The 13,863-nt window shown below is 50.3% G+C and overlaps 1 protein-coding gene across 1 annotated transcript in view; it reads right to left on the bottom strand.

Moving 5' to 3' along the window:
• The window catches only part of TAF4 (TATA-box binding protein associated factor 4), a gene marked incomplete at its 5' end in the record, with an annotated part of 61,845 nt that overhangs the window by 14,971 nt on the left and 33,011 nt on the right, over positions 1 to 13,863 (bottom strand). Inside the window, 7 exons of the mRNA XM_080924937.1 lie at positions 1,322 to 1,469; positions 4,019 to 4,264; positions 4,659 to 4,748; positions 6,484 to 6,606; positions 7,359 to 7,478; positions 9,709 to 9,828; positions 10,986 to 11,146. Of these exons, the coding sequence (XP_080781063.1) occupies positions 1,322 to 1,469; positions 4,019 to 4,264; positions 4,659 to 4,748; positions 6,484 to 6,606; positions 7,359 to 7,478; positions 9,709 to 9,828; positions 10,986 to 11,146 (1,008 nt within the window). The remainder of the gene's footprint in view (positions 1 to 1,321; positions 1,470 to 4,018; positions 4,265 to 4,658; positions 4,749 to 6,483; positions 6,607 to 7,358; positions 7,479 to 9,708; positions 9,829 to 10,985; positions 11,147 to 13,863) is intronic.

Here is a 13,863-nt window from a genome sequence, read left to right on the forward strand (position 1 = left end):
ATGCTGTGTGTGTGTGTGTGTGTGTGTGTGTGTGTGTGTGTGTGTGTGTGTGTGAAGTCTCAGAAAGATAAGGAAGAATACACATGAAGAAAAAGAAAAGCAGTCTTAGGAAAACTACAGTGCAAATCCAAGATGGAGCCACCACCGATCACGGTAGACCCATCCTGTGCCCTGTCTGTGTCCGTTCCTCACTAGCACAGACTCTAAAGAAGCACTCATATGTGTCTTTACAACAAGTATGGGGGGGGGGGGCTCCCTGCAGCTTTCTAAGTGAAATCTCAAAGGATACAATCATTTACAAGATTTAAAGATAAAAGTTTACTGTTAAGTAATGTTTAAACCCTAAGGGGTTTTTTTTGTTTTGTTTTGTTTTTTTAAGGTTTAGTTGCATCCTTCAAGCATCTACTCGACTGTATTTCTTCAAACTCTTTGCGGGGGGTGGGGTGGTTTATAAAAGTATCTAGCACTCCAGGGCAGTCCTGGAACTCGCTCTGAAGATGGGACTGCCCTTGAGTGCTGTACCACACACCCGGCTCCCTCCAACAGGAATGGCTCCTGAGAGGGACTAAGAGTAAAGCAGACATGTGCTAGATATTCAAAGTCTCACCAGGAGACTGAAGCAGGAGAATTCCTGAAGCCCAGGAGTCTAGGACCGGGTAACACAGTGAGGCTACCTTGGAAAAAAGGGATCGAGGGGGAATATTATTATAATCTAAAGGCCTAAGTCTGGTGGAAAGAGCTGATACGGAATTACACTTCAGAATAAACTTCATTATGGCCAGGCCTTGAAATGGGAAGAGCCTCAGAAGAGGCAGTGTCTCACCACAGGCAGCTTGATGGGGCCTTGAAGAGAGAGAAGGCCTTCCCTCCAAACCCTAAGAACAAAGCAGGCTTCACTTTTTATAGGCTTGTAGAGGGTGGGAACAACATTTATGCCACACAATCTAGACTAACTTTAGAAAAAACAGGGAGATGGGGAGAAAAGGAAGAAAGTCAGAAGAAGGGGGAGGGGGAGGAGGACTGAGAACAGGCAACTCACTGGCACAGGTGTGAGAGGGTCTGAGCACTGCAGGAGCCTGGCTGCCGGGGAGGGAGACAGGCAGCTAGAAGTATCTAGTAGATACTAACAGTGTAATGTATAGAATTCAGATAATTTATAAACCACAACGACAAGGGTAATGGCTTGCACAAACCATTGAAGCCACTGAGCGATGTGCGTGAATTAATTTTATCACAATGATTAAATGAAATAAAGTACCAGTCCCACAACTGGCCATTTCTGGGACTAGCCAGTCCTGGGTGGCAGCAGCCGGGGCCTCACCTGGCTGCAGCTGGTTCAGTTGGATCTGCTGTGGTGTGGTGAGCATGATCCGGTTGTGAGGCTGCCGCAATGCGACCATGGGTGTCTGCGTCAAGGTCACCTGCGGGGGCCGGATCAAGGCTCCAGGCTTCGGGGGCTGCTGGATCACCTGGGGCACAGCCAGCATAGTGCATGAGCACACACATCCTAGGGCCACCACGCTGACCCATGAAGCCAGCTCTATTTGCTTCACCAGTGCTACCCCAACCTTGCCCTGCCAGAGGCTCCAGAGAGCTCAGATGTACACCTCATTCCAGATCTAAAAGCCTGGCCCAAGGAGTCCCCAACAAGCCTCTGTACACAGCTTCAAAAGCTTTAGACAAAGACAGAATGGTACCACACCAGGCCACAGTACAGCAGAGCAAGTACACAGAGCATTTAGGACCTGCAGTGGACCGCACACATCCACCCTAGAGGGCAGCGGTGAGGCAAAATTTGCTAAGCCCAGGCCCCACAAGGAACGTGGACTTCTCCCAACCTGTCAGACCGACACTGCTGTCTGATGGCGTATGTGGAATGACTTGTTTCTAATCAGTTTCCTATAGGGTCAGACTCCTTTTTTGTTGGAGTGAAGATGGATCTCCACGTCCCGCCCTGAACTTGGTTCTCTGTCCCCTCATCACTCTGAATCACACGCAGCCCAAGGGTGGCTGGTCCATACTCAGGCCTGCTCAGCTCTGCTGTCCTGACCTACAACAGGCTCCAAGAGCCCACAGCCCTGGCTGTGCCCTGGGTCTGGCCCACAAGAAGTCCCCAATGGTCTGATTATAAATCTCTGGGCTAAGAGCTTTTCTGAAGAATTCTGGTTTTTGGTGTGGCTAGTGGTGTAACGCAGTATCACCGTGTCTGCAGGATTCTGAATCCCTTCTAGTATTTGAACCCCAACTCTACTTTTAAAAAGAAAAAAATGGTGGGTGTGTTTTTGTTGAGCACCACATGTAACAGGACACTTGCAAAATTGAGGCTAAGACCTGTACCAGAACTATTTTTGCAACAGAACATGGTGCTCACACCACAAGATGGGCAAGTCCACAGCAACTCAGGCTAGGGCTTTCCACTGAGAAGCCACTAAAAGAAGATACAGAAAAGTGGCTCACTCCACGGGTTCTGAGATCCTCTGGCCTCAGGCCCAGGTTTGCTCAAAGTTGACCTATCTGCCTCAGCTGCACACACAAGCATAAGCAGAGAATGAGTGTGTAAGAGGGGATCAGGACAGCACACAGCAATGAGCAGGTGGCTGAACACACCATGTTCACGTTTGTGAGAAGAAACACCACTGTTCTAGCATAACCTCTGACACTGATTAAACAGCCTGACCACAAGTAATTGATGGAAAAGGTTTATTTGGCTTACAATTCCTGGTCACAGTCTATCCCTGTAGGGAAGTCACAGAGGCAACAACGGAGACTAGTCACACCACATCTACTGTCAAGAGAAACAAATGCGGCCATGTTGCCTGCCTGTGTCCTTCTGTGCAGCTAGCGTTCTGAGCTCCTACACAGTTCAGGGCCCAGGAAATAGTGCCACCAACATTCAGGGTAGGTCTTCCTACATCAATCAAAAACCAGACAATCCCCCAGACATTCCTACATGCCATTCTGATCTAGATAATTTCTCATTAAGAATGCTCTTCTCAGATGATTCTAAGTTATTCCAAATTGACAGTTAAAACCAACACAACGGAAATGGTTCTGCATGCAACCCAGCACTCGAGGCCATGCTGACAGAACCAAGACCAGAGCTGAGGCCCTCACAAAGAGAGCATACTCTCCCACAGAACTGCCTTCTGGGTAAATCAGGGTGCTGACTGCTAAAACCATGTGAGAGCAAAGGACACAGGAATGACGCTCAGCTCAGTGAGCAAAGCTGCTCACGTGTGAGCCGTCAGCCTGCTCTCAGCTCTTCTCACCACCAACAGAGTAAAGACAAAAGCTCCAACAGGGCAGCCAGCACCCAGGAGTCTGGCCTCCTTAACACCCACCCTGCATACAGCACTGTACATCACTTTTAAGCTGCATTTACAATAATTCCAATCATCTGTCATTCACCACCCAGAGCTGTGAATTAAACCTAAGACCTCCTAACTGCCCTACAACACTGTACTGTACAGCCAGCCCCCTTTGGACGTTTGCCTTTTATGTGTGGTGAGGCTGTGCTGTTCATGGCAGGTGTACACACTCTGAACGCAACTCACAGTGAAGAGCCATCCTGCCTCCAGTCAAAGAATACAAACCAGACAAAGCCAGATCCACCTGCCAGCAGCCCTCAGCTTTCCCTGAGCACTAACTATTGCCACTGGCCAGCTCTATCCTGGGAAGGCAAAAGCCTGGCAGACCTATCCCCTTCCCAATCCCAAAGGTTTGAACATTCAGGCATCACTCAAAGTCCAGAGAGTATCCTCCTAAGGAAACCCCAACAACAGGTTAAGGGCCTGCCAGTAAGTGAGCCAACAAGTTTCACTTCATTCTATTAAAATACAATACAAAGTCGTGGGCCTCAACCTCCAGCTCACACTTTAATGACTTAAGAGAACAACCACATGTCTTTCCAGCAGGAGCTTCCTTGCCTGCTCTTTCCAGAAAGGGCTCCGAGCCAGGGCTGGTGAGTTAATGGCATGGCGGCTGGCAAGAGCACCATGCCAGGCTCGCGCCTTCATACCAGTGGTGTGGGCGGTGCCTGCTTGCCAACGCCAACCTGTGTGGGCTGCGTGAGGCTGATGACCGGAGGCTGGAGGGCGCTGGTCACCGAGGCAGCCGTCTTCCCAGCTGTGCGCTGCACTGAGCTGCTCAGCACCACAGCCGTCAGTGCAGTTGTGGCCTGTGAGGCAGGCGGCTGCTGCTGCTGGCTCTGCTGGATGAAGGCCGCGGAGTCTGGGGTCAGCTGTCTCAAGGCAGGTAAGCTCCTCTGAGGACAGACAGACATGTAGGGTCAGGCCCAGCTGGAACATTGCTGCTTATAGTATACTAAAAATTCAGAAGCATAATTCTTCAGGAAAGCCTTGTGGCTAACATCACTTCATCTAGATATACTCACATACATCTCCAGTGTCAGGTACTAATCGCCCACCTGTCACTCAACTTCAAACACACTCGTTGACCAGGATTTTCTTAGTAAGAACTGGCTATAGTGCACTTAAGAGGCAACAAGCCCTCCCCCAGGGAGCACAAGTGTGCTGGAGCTGTAATGCATCTGGGGGCTCAGCTCCAAGAAAGCCACTTCTGTCCCACCCACGCCAGGTGGCATCTGTGATGCCCACCCCTGACTGGACCACACTACTGCAATACAAGCTGTCAATCACCTTCAGGAAAGGCACAAGGTAAGGCTGAGGTGAAGAGTTCAGTTCTCGATATAACCTGCTAGTGAAATCTTCTGCTTCAATTTTCCCATCCTGAAAAACAAAGCACATGGACATTGCAGTGACTCCACATAGCAATTGCTGTGACACATTTCCACACAACTTCATGGCACACACCATAAACTGTATAATCACACTGGTCTGGTGGCCCTTCTGACAATAAGTGTGCCAGTATGCCATTGCCCAGTGTTAACAGATGCAGATCCCTAGGTGCACCTGTCTCATGCCCCCTTGGACCCTGAGCAGCAGCTGGTGGGCATGTCTCTAGCTAGTCACTGGCAGGTTAACACCCTCGCTCCCACAGGCTTCTCAGTCAAGTGTCCTCCCCTTGGGCCCACCAGGCACCTACAGTGCCAGGCTAGGAAACAAGTGTGTGTGTGACAGAGTGACAGGGCGATTCTAGCCCAGTGAGGGAGCAGGGCACCTGTCAGAGAGACTAGACCATAGTTAGGCCTACACTGCACCAATGGAGAAGCATACGAGTCTACAAGTAAGGCACACAGTTGTCTCAGACACCTGAAGTGGGGAGAGGCCCACCCGTGCTGCCGAGAAGGGCGCACCACACTACCACAGCATCTGTCCAGGGCTCACACAACCCTGATAGAGCAGCAGCAGGCAGAGCAATGGCAGACTGCTGAGAGCAGGCTCACAACAGCAATCTTGGAAGAGTGACGCATAGCGGAGAAGGGAGGCCATCAGCTAGCCTGTGAGTGAGGTGCACACCCTCACTGGGCATTGAGGAGGGCACATGTGGCCATGGTAAGGCACACAGGCTGACAATACTTCTGATCCTGAGAATGGCATGAGCTGCAGGCAGGGAAGTCCCAATCTGACTGATGCAAAGGCCAGAAGGGGCAGCCTGTAAAGTCAAAGGCACAAAGAGGTCCCACAAGAATGAGCTAGGAGACCCCCAGGGCCCTGATAAAAGCTGAATGCAGCTAAGGAGTGAACAGGACTAGCGGGCGGAGAAGGCAGCACGGGAAAGGGACGGTGCTTGGGGCAGCAGAGCAGCGCATGCCACCCCGCCTGGCCTTAGAGAGGAAAAGGACCAGGAGAACAGACAGAACCACAAACTCCACCAGCCAAAAACCAGAAAACAACATTCTCAAAATCCCTGTGCTTCCTGATCAAAGAAACAGAAAAGATAGAAAACAGCAAGGAAGTAGATACTTTGGGTAAAAAGAATAGAGTTAACACAAGGTAAGGAGCCCAGTTCAGCCCCTGGCCCGAGCCAAGTTGCCTAAATAAAATATCCATGGGACAGCCAGGAACACAGAAACCAACCAATGACAGAGGGCAGTTCTGCGGAACCTTCTAGAGACCATCATCACATGTTCAAGGGGTGGGAAGAGGAGCAGGGCCATGGGCGGGTGCAGAGACCACCTGTCTACAAACTGGAGTTTAAGGACCCTGTTTCCTTCAGTTTTAAAAGGGGGAGGAAGGAGAAGGTGGGCTGCCTCCTGAAGCAACACTGGCTGTCAGAGACATGTTCTGCAATTCTCCAGCACAGGCAGATGCTTCTAAGGAGCCCTTTAACCCTTCCTTCCTAGTGCTGGCAGGACCCCTCAGGTGACCCATCTGCATGCTTAAGTGCAGGAGGAATGCTGGGGTGTCAGCCAAGTCCCCAGAACACGCATGCCAGGCAGTCCACACATCCTGGCAACAGTGCACCCCTCCCTCTAAAGATCCTTACACAGGCTTTCACAGACTCAACATGGCTGAGGTCACACAGCACGATTCGAAGCACAGTTTTGTGTGAGTTCCTTACCAGTAAGTTTTGTACTAAATCTTTCACATTAGCCGCTGTCTCTGTAGACTGTTTACCAGAGGAAGCCAGTTTTATTAATGTAGATAGAAAACTTTTGCATTTTTTCACATTTTCCATAGTTTCCTGTATTAAAATAAAAAAGGTGTAAGTTACAGATTTCCCCCACAGGATCTCACTGCAGTAAAATGTGTATGGGTCTACATTTTCTTCAAAAAACACTACTTCTTGCACAAGCCATAATCTCTTCAGAAGGGCAATCAGCCACGCTGAAGACCACCAAGCCTGCATCTCTCAACCAGCCTTTTTAGAGAAGGCACATCTACCAAGACACTGCCCTTATGTCAGGGTAGGGCTGCTGCCTGCCTAAATACGCTCAAGCACATAAAGCCCCAGGCAGGTTAAAAGTACTTGGCAAAGAACACAAAAAGAGAAGGTGCACACGTGGGCCCAGTTTCTCTAAAGCTCCAAGTACATAAAGAAAAAGCAGTGAAGACAGACACACACACACACACACACACACACACACACACACGGACACGGACACACACGGACACGGACAAAGAGACAAACCAAACTTGCCCAGATCACAGGTGCTCAGCAGCTACACACGTGGCTTCCACAGGCACCTGTAGGGTCCTAGATCCCAAGCAGAATGCTCAGGGCCCTCTCCTACTGTTCCTAGGTGGCCCCTCAGGCCACCCCATAAGGGAAGACAGAGCCCAAGCTCTCTCGTGGGCCCTGCCCTTTCAATGCATCAAAGCTCTTGGTTGGTTTGTGGGCCCCAAAATATTCTCAAGCCCCTTTGTATACCAGCTCCATTTCCCAAGCAATACCAATGGGCTGACTTTACCCCGGGTCCCAAAGGGAGTTCTTACCGTGGCAGCTGTGGAGGTGGTGCTGACCCCGGGGACTGTTCGTTGAGGTGTCCCTGTCTGAACAGCTGTGGCTGTTCCAAGTGAGGCTGGCTGTGCGGAGCCACCCAGAACCAGCTGAGGCTAGAAGGTCAAAACACAGGTAAGTGCATCTCCACAGCAGCATAAGCCCAGGGAAGTACAACAGCTTCTCGGAAAGTAGAGAGCAAATGGCTCAACAAGTGCCAGAAGTCACACTTCCTTCAGCCACGTGAGGCGGCCAAGGGCATCCCTGACACACCTGCACCTGAGGATCACAGTGATAGCACAGAGGTGTATTTGTATCTACAATAAAACCTGATGGGCTTGACTGAAACTGTTACTGTCCAGAAGCTGTCACAGCAAAGCACAGAGGACAGGATACACAATGGGCTCCCATCTCAGACACTAATCCTGAGAACCCTTTCATCTGTTCAGAGAGCCCTGGCTAGAAAGCACTTGTGGCCTTCCAGCACGTAGCATCTCCCACATGGTCCTTACAGGCCATCAAGACAAATGAAGGGCCTTCACTCCCCACAACTACCTGCATTAACATGCTCTGTAGGCCCAGCATGCAGAAGCACAGGAATAAGAGCTGGTCACACACAGGTACTGGCCCAGCTGTGGGAAGGTGCTCCTTGGTCAAACAAAAACATTTGCAAAGCAAATGAGCACTTAGATGTCAACCGGCTCAGATTCTCCAAACCACTGGCCCCTTAGTCTCTTTCCTAAGATTTCTCTATTCTTGAATAATCACGATGAAATATTTACAGGTTTTTACATTAGGACCTCTCCAGTTTACAAATCTAGCTGCCCACATTTCCTCACTCCAGGTTTTTTAAACACTGGCCCCAATCTGAGGGCGGGGAGCAGTGTAACATCCCACACCCACACCAAGGAGAGCGCTTTAGGCAAGTAAGTCTTCAGCTCCCTTAGATCAAAGCCTTGGAGTATTCCAGCCACAGACGCTTTATAAGGGAGCTGCACAAGACCTAAGCCACCTCCAGGCCTCTTGGCCCCCAAGTTACCCTGCAGTAATAGGGGTAATAATTGTCTCTTTATGATAAGCATGTATTTATTGCCCACCAAACCTAAAACATCATTTGAAGATAATATGCAAAAACAAAGAGCTGACTCAACAAGCCAGGGACAGCAGAATCCAGGGACCCTTCTCACCACCTTTCCTTCGAATGACAGCTACAGCTACAGCAAGGCACACACTCACCCTGACTGGAGAGTGTCCACCGACCTCAAAGCATCTGTCACCACCAAACATGACACACAATTTTACCAAGTGCTTCACTATCTCCTCAAAGAAGCAGACATGGAGTCAAACACAGGCAGCACTACAAATTCCCCTCAGGTAACCCCAAGTCTCCCAGACTCCAGCTTCTGAAATACATAGGCCTCTTTCCTGGCTTACAGCTGCCTGGGACAGAACCATTCTCCAAGATGTTCTTGCTCTCCACAGCTACCAAAGAAAATGGAGCAGAACTCCAAAAGTTCAGAAACACTGCAGCTAAGATCAAGGATGAGTGAGCACAGCACCACATGACCAGTGCTTCAGTACAGAGCTCAAAGCCCTGCACTGTATGACTGCTCAAAACTCAACATCAGGAGCTCTTTACTTCCCACCTCCCCAACCAATGACATCGCCCTACAACTGTTTCCCTGATCAGATGTGTCTTTTCTGTCTAGGAATGTCTTGCACAGCCAAGTACATCTCTCCAAACATGTTATGTCCTCCCAGACCAGCACCTTCTACCACTCTTAATATCTGCTTCACACAACAGGAGCCCCTGGCATGAAAGCTCCCCTTGGCTTTATATGCTAGAAGCTGCACAAGTTGATCAGGGGCATCAACCTGTCCCAGGTACGGCCAGTGTCTGCAGGACACGCTCCCAACTGCTACCCAGAGCACTAACATCAGGAAAGCAAGACTAGAGAAAATGCCCCTCCATCTCCTCCCCAGCTCCTCTACAAATTTGCCATAGGAAGTGGCACCTTCCACACACACCAGTAGCACTGTCCATGAGCATGTAATGGGGCCACAGCACAGACACAATGCTCCTCAGCACAGACTCCCTCCTCAAAGATGCCCTGAGTCAAACATTAATGAGGTGACATTCATAATTACATTTTATAAAATGCTTTTGAATGTTGCTAATGCTAAGGAAAAGGACATAGCCTGCATTCACAGAAAAATCATTTCTTTACTGACCACCTGCATCCTTAAATCCAACCTGGTATCCTAAAGCCTCATCCCTGTATTGAAGCAGAAGCATGCATTGCCAGCCAGGCAATCCTACTGATGCACTAGGCAGCATCCTCTTACCTGTACCCCGGGAGAGCGCTGTAGGGTTGTAGTGGGCTGTACCGTTGTCTGGGCCTGAGACACTTGCTTAATTATGGTAGTTGGGGTCACCTGCCGTGCAATAATAGGTGTTCCTGGAGCCTGGAAAATAAGTTAGAAATCATCTAAAATGAGCCACAGTAAGTAACACATGTACATCATGTGTGCACACGCACACACACAGACTCTTAAGAAAATAGTATGGTACTCAAGTAATTCACTGCTTACTACTAAGCTACAAGGAAATCATTCAAAGCCCAAAATAAAAAATTATGATGAGAAACCTCTCATGGAAAAATCCTAAAAGCAAAGCAGTCTGTTTTAGTGAAGTCTACAAAATGCCATCTTTTAAAGCAGACATCTGGATGCCCAGCTGTGGCAGTGCTCTTGGGGACACTGGCCTGAACTGAAAGTAGAGACGCCCTGAGTCCTGGACACAGTGTCAAAGCGGGAGGCAAGGTAGAGGAGGATGGAGATACCTGGAGTCCTGAGGTGGCCACAGAGTAGTGTGAGTAGAGACACAAAGGTCAGACAGAGGCACCACCCGCCACTGAGAACCTTCCACAGCAGCCCACATGCTTCCTCAGGAAAAAACACTGCAGAGGTGCTCTCTGTTGTTTCCTATGGGAAGCCCTGCCCACCTCCAGCACAGACACCCCATCTACAGGGCAGAGCACAACCCAGAGGAGTATCAGGATCACTCCCACCATTTTTTTAGCTGTCAGCACCCGACAAAGCATACAAGCGTGTGCTGGAGACCTGAGGCTTACAGTGCTGAGGGTGTGAGGGCACTGCACACCGGGACAGCACAGCCTGGCCTCACCTGGATGCCTTTGCTGTCCCTTCTCACTCTTGGTACTCCAAGCATGCTCAGTCCTCATGACAGTACCTTGACCTGTACATGACCAGATCTGCGCTTTACAGAGAAAGGGACTGGGACACACAAGTCTAAAGGTACTGGTGGCAAGAGGAAAGCCAGGGCTCAGCCAAGGCAGCTGACCCCGTGTCTGTTTTAACCCTACTCAGTCATCAAGCTGAGCACTGCCCACAAGAGCTGGCTTTCAAGAGCGGACGGTCTCAGTCAGAAGAATGGAGACCAGAGCCAACCTAGTCTCCACCTGATGGTTGGGTTTGAAAACACACACTTGCCTCAGCATCCACTCACACGAGGCACACCTTCACTCTTGCAATCCCCAGTGGGTGAGCCAGGCTGAGTCAGCAGTGCCCCACACCAGCCTATTCACCACGCATGCACTCACCTGCACGGTGGAGATCTGGACAGGTGGAGCACCTGTGGGGGTTGCAGGACGGGGTGCCATGGTACTCTGAGGCTGGGCCTGGGCATGGGCCTGCATCTGGGCCAGGGCCTGCTGGGGGATCATTAACAACTGCCCATTCTCACTCCGCACGAGGACCATTCCTGGGGACAAATGAGACTCGACATCAGGAAGTGCTCCCTGCCCCAGTACAAGAAGACCCTGACCAGGGAACTACTGACTGCAGGAGACATGTGAGTAGCTGCAGAGCAGCTCCTGGAGACAGAGCCCCGGATGGAGGGTTGTCCAAATACACTAAGAACACACTGCCTCTCCTCTCACAAAGAAACTTACAAACAAGCTCAATAGGCACAGCTTCAGCCCAGATAGATGTGTGCCCTGCAGCCTCTTCAGATGTGGAGTTACACGTGAAATGCTGCCTCTGCCTTGTCTACACTCACAAAGTGGGAGGCACCCACTCACCGCAGCCATGAGTCTGGTGATACTCTGTGCCTTCTCCATAGTTCTCTGTCCTACGTGCTGAAGTCTGTGGTCACAACTCTGAGTGCAATCAAGTTCCTCCAGCCTAATGTGCCCCAGAATGTCCAACCCAAACCAAAAACTGTGGCCCTCTATTCATGGGAATACTATTTTTGTCGGACAAAGGGGCTGTGCTTTTTCCTAGGTGACCAGAATGTGCCCACAACATAATAGATGTCCACAGGAACAGGTACCAGACAGTCTATAGTTTCTCACCTGAACCTCAAAGTTCTTGAAACTCTGGAAAAGCAAATTCTACCAATCAAGTTTGACTAATTTTGACTTCAAAAGTAGCAACTAATTGTACCCTAAGTCCTAGAAGCAACAGCAACAAATCTATCTTAAATTTAATATCCACAACAGAGCTACAGATACCCTCAGCAACAGCCCAACCCAGCAGGGCACAGCTACAACGTAACACACCTGAGAGGAAGGGGACGCTGGTGAAAGAGTTGAAACGTTACACACAGAGAAAAACCCTGGGCTTTTCTTCTGGGAGTAAGCCAGAACACCTCTACAGGAAGGTTCTTTAATATTGTCAAGCTCTGAGTATACCAGAAACCTCTTTGAAGCAGAGCTTTTTTCAACTCACTAAATTCTTTATCCAGAAAGCCCTATTGTTGGCATTAAGAAAGCGAATGTCCCTCCAGAACTACCTTGCACAATCTCATCAGCACACTGTAGGCCGGTGTTTCTCTGTGGACCTAACAAGGTACAGGCAATATGTCCTAGGAGGCTCTATCCATGTGGCTACTGTCACACATACTCACTATTACTGCACAGCATGTTCCAGCCCACCGTGCAGAATTCCTCAAGGGCACATCTTACCTACTGATGCAAAACAGACTGAAGGGACTCTGCATTTCCTTAGTTGATAAGGGGTCTAAGAGGACCTCAATACCACTCTCCTCGAAAGCTCTGAAGCTCTTCCCACTGCCTGGTGTAAATATACCCAACTTAAGAGGTACAGTGGAGCCCTATAGGCAAGCTTAGCCAGCCCAAGGTGGCTCACGGCCCTGCCTTGGTTGTATCCCTGACCTCTGACTAAACTATGTGTCAAAGCTAACATTACCCAGTTCCTCCAGCTGTTCACCAGGAAATAACAGGTAACAATCAAAGACCCTAGATACCTGGGACAGACCTAAACGGGCAAGGGCATTGGTGCCATCCCTCTTTAGAAAATGCCTGACTGGGAGTAGTAAGAATGAATCAGAATGCCCTTCAATGTTGCCTGAACACCCAAAGCCCACAGGATGGCCAAGTGCAGGCACCCAGCACCACACAGAAGACATTGCAAAAAGGAAAAGTGGTGAGTGAGTGAGTGGGTGGGTGGGTGGTTGAGTGAGTGAGTGAGTGAGTGGGTGAGTGGGTGGGTGGGTGGGTGGGTGGGTGAGTGGGTGGGTGAGTGAGTGAGTGGGTGAGTGGGTGAGTGAGTGAGTGGGTGAGTGGGTGAGTGGGTGGGTGGGTGGGTGGGTGGGTGAGTGGGTGAGTGAGTGAGTGGGTGAGTGAGTGAGTGGGTGGGTGAGTGGGTGGGTGGGTGAGTGAGTGAGTGAGTGAGTGGGTGGGTGGGTGAGTGAGTGGGTGAGTGAGTGAGTGAGTGAATGAGTGGGTGAGTGGGTGAGTGAGTGGGTGAGTGAGTGAGTGAGTGGGTGAGTGAGTGAGTGGGTGGGTGAGTGAGTGAGTGGGTGGGTGAGTGAGTGAGTGAGTGAGTGAGTGAGTGGGTGGGTGGGTGGGTGGGTGGGTGAGTGGGTGGGTGAGTGAGTGAGTGAATGAGTGGGTGAGTGGGTGAGTGAGTGGGTGAGTGAGTGAGTGAGTGGGTGAGTGAGTGGGTGGGTGGGTGAGCGAGTGAGTGAGTGAGCGGGTGGGTGGGTGGGTGGGTGAGTGGGTGAATGAGTGGGTGAGTGAGTGGGTTAATGAGTGAGTGAGTGGGTGAGTGAGTGGGTGAGTGAGTGAGTGAGTGGGTGGGTGGGTGAGTGAGTGGGTGGGTGAGTGAGTGAGTGAGTGGGTGAGTGAGTGAGTGGGTGAGTGAGTGAGTGGGTGAGTGGGTGAGTGAGTGAGTGGGTGGGTGGGTGGGTGGGTGAGTGAGTACCCGGGACAGGTAAGGCTTGGATCTACCTCTGCACATCAGACCAGAGCTCAGGAGAGAGAAGACATCATTATTCTAGAAATCATTCCAGAAGCATGGTCCACAAAGCAAAGAAACAAGTGGACGATTCACACCCCAAACTCCAGGTGCAGCTCTTCTCCAGAAGCTGAAAGGAAATGCTGGTCCTCAACCCAGAGCAAACAGAGAAGGCAGGTGTACAGAATACACACTCAGTGATCTCTCACATCTCAGTAA

Source organism: Micromys minutus (assembly GCF_963924665.1).
Source record: "Micromys minutus genome assembly, chromosome: 11".
NCBI classification, from domain to species: domain Eukaryota; kingdom Metazoa; phylum Chordata; class Mammalia; order Rodentia; family Muridae; genus Micromys; species Micromys minutus.